Here is an 8,720-nt window from a genome sequence, read left to right as displayed (position 1 = left end):
GTAAAGGACATAACGTGTAGAAAAAAAAAGTTTAAAGGACACCGCCTGCAAGGAAAGGACACGAACCGTAATTTGGCTTTTTTTAAAGGACAAAATTTGTAATTGGGTCTAATATATATAATAATATTTTTCTTTGGTAAAAACTAAGCGGGTAAAAAAACTTCGGTATAAAATTTGACCCACTTGATTTTGAAAAAAAGTTATGTCGGCGCGTATATAAAATTACACGAACTGAACACAAATACGCGAAAACAATAAACGAACACGAGAATTTAATGTGGTTCGGTCTAAACTGGCCTACGTCCACATGTGACAACTAAGTATTCTTTATTGAGTGACAATCAATTGCATGTACATAACAACATATATATATATAGGGGAGATTTCAAATGAGAAACCCTTTGAGTTTTAAGAACTCGAAAGAACTCAGTGTAACGATTTTTTTTTTTGAATTTTTTTTACACATGCGTAATATATGTAAGTTACATACACGTAAAAAAATTACATAATTTTTTACACACCGAGCCGACATTTTACACATGTGTAACAGACGTAAAAGTTAGTGTAACCAGTTACATCTTTATTCTCTCTCCTACTTTGACTTTTTTGCCAGATTTAATTTCAACCACATATTCCAATCCACCTAATTAAATATGTGGCCTAGAATGAAGTTCTTAAGTTCTTACAACTCAACATAGTTCTCAAAAAATTTCTAGAGAGAGAGAGAAAGACAGAGATTAATCTAGAGTTTATGACTTATTAAGCAAAAAATCTAAGATCGGGCTAGGCTTAGGCCCGGCCGCCCGCACCAGTCTCTCTTTTGACTTCAAATAATAAACCGGGCATGAACAAAAACCCTACAAACCCAACATTATAGCAGGGGGGATAAGTTACAAAGGATATATTACATACTAGGATAGAGCACATGTGATACACGGGTGGTTAAAAATAACTATAAAGTTAAATTTTGTAATATGCATGATAACATACGTTATAGATTCATATGATATTTAATAATGATAAACAAAATTTTACAATTCATAAATTTCTAAAAGACTATTTGAATACAACATTAGATGTTAACTTAATTTTTTAATGATTTTCTGGTATTAATTATAAGTGAATTAACAATATATCATTTATAAGTCAAGAAAACCAACACAACAACTACTTAAGTGGAGTTGGTAAACATCTTTAGTTTTTGAAACATAAGGTCTTGGGTTAGAGACTTGTATCACACAATAATTTATTTTTTTTAATTTTACAAAGTGTTATCTTCATACGAAGATGGTTGTATTTGAAGAGAAACCGGGTCATGGGTTATAGCATAACTAAACGGGTTCATGCTCCATATTGTGTTTAGAAGAACAGATGATAAAATAAGAAACTGCTCGCATGGCATCTATGTGGCCAATGGCGGATCTTGAACGTCTAGCATGGATGGGCCGAAATTCACAAGAGCCAAAATATTTTGTTTTCCCCTACTCCTATGTTTCGGGTCGGCAATCCGGTTCGGGCCGGGGCAAACAATAAAAATGTACTATATTCAATCAATCAACTCAAATACCAATTCAATAATTTAAATTTAAATTCAATCATTCAAATTACCATTCTTACACAAATAATATGGATGGGCCCGACTCAAATCTCAAGAACGAATTGTTATAACTCACCAAAATGTAAACACATAATAACTAATATTGAATAACTCTCAATATTATATAGAGGAAATGTAACTTAAAACCCCCCCATACACTTAACTCGTGTTTTCTCTAGATGAACCCTAACTCGGTTGCATCTCGTGTGTGTTTCTAATGTACTAACCTAACTTGCTACTCAAGGCATTACCAAATATAATAAAACCCTAATTACAACCCTATAAACCCATTAAATATTAATGAATCTCACAGGCCCAATAGGTCCGACCTGGTCATCTACACGTGACAGACCTATTACGATGGAAATTACATCCAACAAAATCTGGGCTTATTTTTTGTATTGGGCTTTATTTTTTAACCTTTCGTGGTTGGCCCGGACTCAAATAATATGGATGGGCCGGATTCAAATAACATGGATGGGCCGAACTTAATAAATATAATTTTTTTGAAATTTATTCGGTAAAAATGCACTACTAAACGAAAAATATGGTGGGGCCGCGGCCCGGTTTGGCCCAAAGTAAGGACCGCCCCTGTATATGGTATCCTATGTGAAAACCCTAGAATGATATAATATAAAAAAATACATAGTTAGATTAGATTTTATCCTCCCATCTCTTCTCTCTCTCTCTTTGATCCATTATTTGACTCATAGCTTCTTCCTTTTCTTCTCATGGTCTTGTCACATCCTTTCTCTGCCACGCTTGTATGCTTGTATCCTTAATCTTTGATACGTTGCAAGTTGTTGAGAATTTAATTCGTTGTTTTCTCTCTCTCAAAAGTAAGTTTTTTCTCTCCTAGTTATCCTTTTACCAACAAGATCCTTCTTGGGCCTTTTTTTGAAGTATCTTATTTGGCAGTTGTGAAGAAATGATTATTGTGCCTAGAAGAAAGCTGGGATCACAAGGCTTTGAGGTCTCAACAATTGGTTTGGGATGTATGGGCATGTCCCCCTTGCACGGGTCCTCCAAACCCGCAGAACAAATGATTGAAGTCATACATGCCGCCGTTGAATCAGGCATCACATTACTAGATACCTCAGATCTCTACGGTCCTTACACGAACAATAATATTATTGGCAAGGTCAGTGATGTTAGTATAGTTAAGTGTTATTGACTTTGAAACAATAATGAGTCAAAGTCAACCAACAGGCTTTGGAGGGGGAGATGAGACATAAAGTGCAACTGGCAACCAAATTTGGGATCAAGTCACTGTCGGGTGATACGGGGATGGTGGTATGTGGTGATCCTGCATATGCTAAAGAAGCTTGCAACGCGAGCTTGATACAAGTTGGAATCGACTGTATTGACCTGTTTTATATTCATCGTGTTGATACCAAAGTCCCAATTGAAATGACGGTAACCCTATGTAACTTAGCTATTAGTTTAATAGAATTAGGGCTGTTAATCTTGTCGGGTTAATGATTTGGCCGGTTAAACTGTTCAACTTCAACCATAAGACATTTATCTAGAGGGTAATAATCAAGTTGTAAGCATGCTAACTCAGGTTGGTGGGTTGTATAAAATGGCTTATATGGGCTAATGGGTCGACCTCTTTAATTAAACTGGTTAGCGGGTCACATGATTAGCATCATCTATATTTTTACCCGTGTCATAAACATCAACTCTAACCCACACACACTTAAAACGTCGAACCCAAACATGAACCATTTAACCCATCTATCTAAATTCTATGTGTGTCAAAACGCATTGACAGATAATAATAAAGTTGTAAGCATGTTAATGGGGTTGGTGGGGTGTAAAAATATTGGGTTAAACGGCATAAGCTAGTTTGGTGGGTCTACGTGTCTGACAAAATGGGTTAAACAGGTCAACCCAAACACGATACATTAATCAAATAGTTCAACACAAACACGACCTTTTTAACCGTTTATCTAAATGTGCTAAACGATTGGTGGGTAAAAGTCAAGTTTTAAAGCGTTAATCAGGTTGGGGGTCGTAAAAGAATGGGTTAAATGGGTCATAAGCAGGTTAGCGGGTCGACCTGTATGATTAAACGGGTTTGTGGGTCGACCTTTTTAACAAAAACTTAAATAGGTCATGTTTTTAATACATGTTAGATATGTCAACCCAAAACCTGATTATTTCTATATTGTTTTTAGATTGTATCAGAAATTGCCACCCCTAAATAGAATTTGAAATTGGACAAAGTAATTATTAGTCTTTGATTCTGGCATTTTGGTTCTAGGTAGGAGCATTGAAGGAATTAGTTGAAGAAGGTAAGATAAAATACATAGGTCTTTCTGAAGCTTCACCCGAAACCATCAGACGCGCACATGCAGTTCATCCAATAACGGCGGTCCAGCTTGAATGGTCATTGTGGACAAGAGACGCAGAAGAAGAAGTAATTCCTACTTGCCGGTATGTGTCGTGTTTTAACCGAATCCTAAACAGATTCAATAGACATTTATGTTTCATCACCTTTTTAAACCCATGTTTGCAGACAACTTGGAATCGGGATAGTCCCGTTCAGTCCTTTAGGAAAGGGGTTCTTTTCAGCAGGTCCGAAGGTGGTCGAGAACTTTGCAAGCAATGACTTCCGGCGGGTATGTAACTATAGTTTGATCCACTCCTAATTATGTCCGTGTTCATTCGTTTAACTTTAACAAAACAAAATGACTAAATACCCAAAATTAAACGAAAGGAGTTTTCTTGTTCGTGTTCGTTTGTTAAGAAAAGGAAGGTGTCCTGTTCGTTTATATTCGTTCGCTAATAGTATAAACAACTGTTTACGAACGGTATTAACCATCAACCAATTGGGCATAAAAATTTAATAAATCTATAACAAATAACTGGTGATAATTTAAATTAACAAAAAGAAGACTAAATTGCAATGGGCATAAAAAATTTAATGAATATATAAACAAACATACTTAAAGCTAACGTAAACCAACAAACATAAACTAACAAATTTAAATGAATGAACGCCTAACAACAAAAATGAACAAATGAGATGTGTGCGTTCATAGCCAGTCGTTTAACTAAATAATAAAAAAGTTTATTAACATTCGTTCGTTTAAATGAATGGTTTTTGCAGTCTCTACCAAAATTTCAAGGTGAAAATCTGGAGCACAATAAGATAGTGTTCGAAAGGGTGAATGAAATGGCTAGAAAGAAGCAATGCACGCCGTCTCAGCTGGCACTCGCATGGCTCCTGCACCAAGGGGAAGATGTCTGTCCCATACCTGGCACGACCAAAATCGAGAACCTTAAGCAAAACATTGGATCAGTGTTTGTAAAACTAACGATGGAAGATATGTTGGAACTTGAATCGATTGCTGCATCGGTTAAAGGCGAAAGGTATTCGCCTGCTGTAATGCAAGATACTTGGAAGTATGCAAACACTCCACCATTCTCATCTTGGCAAGCGGCTTGAGCAGGAATGGCCCAACGTTTTTGGAGGCCCAAAGCAAAGAAGAAGATTTAGACCTTTATCAATTTCATTGCTATAAAGCCCTACTTATTTATTCAAGTTTGGGACTAACAGTTTTACAAAACAAATATGGTATTACATTAGTTAAACATCTTGTTATGTATCACAAAGTTTTAAAATTTGATTTTAGAAAAGTGAGTGTTACACATATATATTAAATAAAAGGAATTAGCTCTAATTGCAAATGAGAAACAAATACAATAAAAAGGCATGCTAGAATGAGAAATATATAGAAAAGAAATGGTCAGCTAAACAATAAAAAACAAAATGAAGAAAAGTGTGCTAAAAGAAACTCGGACACGAGTCAGCAAGATTAATTGAAGGATAAACAAAGTCCATTTGATCGCCAGGCCATTGGATGGCATTTATATGCTAGTCAATTTTAATTTATATAATTTGTTATGAAAAAAATATAAAAATACAAAACTTTTAAATGGGGGCCTTAATTTTTGGGAGACCTTAAGCCCTTGTTTGGCCCAACATAACTGTTGGGCCGACCCTGTGCTTAGTTATGGTGTTAGAGAATTTTGTTTAGAAGATGTTAGACCTGACCGGCCAGTGACGGTTCACACGCAAAATCATAAAAAGTTACATGGTTGTTGAGATATGTGGTTTAAGTTCCAAGTTTTGAGTGGTTATGTTTCTATTTTAGCTTACTTGTTTGCCAACCACTGATTATGAACCTAAAAAGGGAATTAATTACCGGTATCTAAATATCTTGCTTAAAAAATAGTGTATACATGGATGTAGCTACATCAACTAAATATGATTTGGGTGTGAAATAGAAGGTTATTAATAGCCTATGATATACTGTATAGAATATTTGATTTAATTAACCAATCTTGTATTTGTTTATAAATGATCTTATCTCCAAAGATAGATGACACAATTGTAATTATAAATTCAATGAATGAACGAGAAAGAGGCAAAGAATTCTTATCAAAATTGTTACAAAAACAAAGATCTTCTCTTATTAATCAAAAACCCCCAAAACAATACGAATCCTTCTCAACCAAATACACAGAATGAAGAACTATCAAAATACAGGGAATAAAAAAACTACGTTCCAGACTCTCCTTTTATCAGCTATCTAAGCCCAACACCAATTAAGCCCATTAAGCGTCCAGCCCACTAAGCCATCATACAAGCCCTCCAGCTAGGCCCGTTTACCTCATTTAACAAATAAAACTGTTATAAACTATTCCAACAAATATAAAAAGAAACTAACATAACTAATATTGAATTGCAACAAGGCTTTACATATTTTAACACCCCCCAACAATTCAATATTTAAAAACATCATATAACCCTAAACGATTACACATATCATCATGAGTTTTTGGAAACAAACCTTTAGTGAAGATATCAGCTAATTGCTTATCTGAACTGGTTTTGTGCACTTTAATCATTCCAGTAGAAATTTTCTCTCTCAAATAAAAAAGATCAACCTCAAAATGTTTAGTCCGATCATGGAAAACTGGATTCTCACTAATAGAAATTGCAGCCGAGTTATCACAAAACAACTTGGCTGGTAATGTTACTTCCACTTTTAACTCTTTCAAAAGATTTGTTATCCAAATAATCTCATCCAAAGCTGCACACATGGCCCGGTACTCAGCCTCAGCTGATGACCGCGAAACCGTGCTTTGTTTCTTACTTCTCCACACAACCATAGAGTTACCCACAAAAACACAAAACCCTGAAACAGATTTTCTACTTTTAAGACACTTAGCCCAATCTGAATCAGCATAGGCAATAACTTGAGACAAGTCACCTTTACTTAACAAAACACCACGACCAGGAGCAAGTTTCAAATACCTCAACAATCTCAGTGCAATAGCCAAATGTCCGTTAGTAGGCTTGTGCATATATTGATTGAGAAACTGTACTGAATATGAAATGTCTGGTCTGGTGTGTGACAGGTATATTAGTTTACCAATCAACTTTTGATATTTTGTAATATTTTTTAACTCCAAAAATTGTGTTTACAAAAAGATTTTATAGCATGACTTTGTTCAATCGGAACATTAAAAGGTTTGGAACCAGTTAGGCCAAACTCAGCCAACAGTTCCAAACAGTATTTCCTTTGAGACAAACACACACCACTTTTGTCTCTAAACACTTCTATTCCTAAGAAGTATTTTAAAAAACCAAGATCTTTAATCATAAAACTATTTTTAAGAAGTTTTTTAACTGATTCAATTTCATCTATAGAGTTACCAGTGATTACAATGTCATCCACATAAACAAGTAATATCACCAAAGACCTTTTATCATCCTTAACAAACATAGAATAGTCACTTTTACTTTGTACAAACCCTATGTTCAATAGCACGCCAACTAATTTTTCATTCCACATTCTTGGTGCTTGTTTTAGCCCATACAAAGACTTTTTCAACTTGCAAACCCTTGTTTCGTTTTTAGAATAATAACCTTTAGGTAATGTCATATAAAAATCTTCATGAAGGTCACCATATAAAAAGCATTATTTATATCTAGTTGAAAAAGTGGCCATTCATTATTTACAGCAAGATTAATTACACACCTTATTGTTACCATTTTAACAACCGGAGAAAATGTCTCATCAAAGTCAACACCTTCTCTTTGATTGAAACCTTTGGCAACTAATCTAGCCTTATACCTATCAATTTCACCTGTTGACCTATACTTAACCTTATATACCCATTTACAACCAATGGGTTTCCTACCACTTGGGAGATCAACCAAATCCCAAGTATGATTTCTATGTAATGCTTCCATCTCATTATTCATTGCTTCTACCCAATTTTTATCCAAAAAAGCATATTTATAAAGTTTGGGTTCAATACTTTTGTTTAAAACAGTTACAAAACTCAAAATTTCTTTCGAAAGATTAGAGTAATTAACAACCTTTTCTAACCCATACTTAACCTTACCTTCTATCATGTAACCTTGCAAATTTTTTGGTAAACTAGAACTCCTTAAAGATCGCCTAACAGTTGTTTCCAGAGTTGGTTCGTTTTCAAGATTTCCCTTAGGTAAGGTATTACTATCACCAAGATTGTTGATGTGACCTACCTCACTAGAACTACCATCCTCACTACTAGAACTCTTACTACTAGAAGAGCCTAGATGTTCAGAAGCAACTCTAGGCTACTGGTCACCATCAACAGTCTGTTTTTGGACCCCCTCTTCATCATTGGGAATATTATTCACACTTGAAAGAAAAATTGGTTCAGTATCATCATATTTATCAAAAAAAATTAAGGTGATTAACAGAAACATCAAAGTTCAAACTGTTTTCTTTTAGCAAATTACTATCTTTGAATGGATAAATTGTTTCATAAAATTTTACATCTCTAGAATGTAACACTTGTTTTGACTCTAAGCTGCACAATTTATACCCTTTTTATTAAAAGAATAACCCAAAAATACACATTTTTCAGCCCTTTTTTCAAATTTATTAGAGTTATTTATGATGGTACTGTAACACAAACAACCAAAATTTCTCAAGTGTTTGAGAGAGGGTTTAAAACCAAACAACTGTTGATAAGGGGACCTACCATTTAAGACGGATGAAGGAGTCCTGTTAATTAAATAAATTGCAGTCAATACACATTCTGACCAAAAACT

The 8,720-nt window shown here is 34.6% G+C and overlaps 1 protein-coding gene across 1 annotated transcript; it reads left to right on the top strand.

The window, feature by feature from the left end:
* The first annotated feature begins 2,525 nt into the window (after nt 1-2,525).
* LOC143550254 (putative aldo-keto reductase 2) lies at nt 2,526-5,051 on the top strand. The gene is made up of 5 exons (XM_077040940.1): nt 2,526-2,738; nt 2,807-3,013; nt 3,864-4,036; nt 4,119-4,221; nt 4,713-5,051. The coding sequence occupies exons 1-5, from the start codon at nt 2,526-2,528 to the stop codon at nt 5,049-5,051; spliced, it is 1,035 nt and encodes a 344-aa protein (XP_076897055.1).
* Nucleotides 5,052-8,720: the final 3,669 nt, after the last annotated feature.

The sequence above is a fragment of the Bidens hawaiensis genome, unplaced genomic scaffold (assembly GCF_021521415.1).
Source record: "Bidens hawaiensis isolate Kalapana, Puna unplaced genomic scaffold, B.hawaiensis_p1.1 tig00015978_1, whole genome shotgun sequence".
In the NCBI taxonomy this organism is placed as follows: Eukaryota; Viridiplantae; Streptophyta; class Magnoliopsida; order Asterales; family Asteraceae; genus Bidens; species Bidens hawaiensis.
The sequence above is the reverse complement of the archived record's forward strand: the minus strand, read 5'-3'. Positions and strand labels throughout refer to the sequence as shown.

Coding starts and splice junctions, on each gene's coding strand:
- LOC143550254 (XM_077040940.1), top strand. CDS start 2,526: ATGATTATTGTGCCTAGAAGAAAGCTGGGATCACAAGGCTTTGAGGTC. Junction 3,014..3,863: donor AAGTCCCAATTGAAATGACG/GTAACCCTATGT, acceptor TTTTGGTTCTAG/GTAGGAGCATTGAAGGAATT. Junction 4,037..4,118: donor GAAGTAATTCCTACTTGCCG/GTATGTGTCGTG, acceptor CCATGTTTGCAG/ACAACTTGGAATCGGGATAG.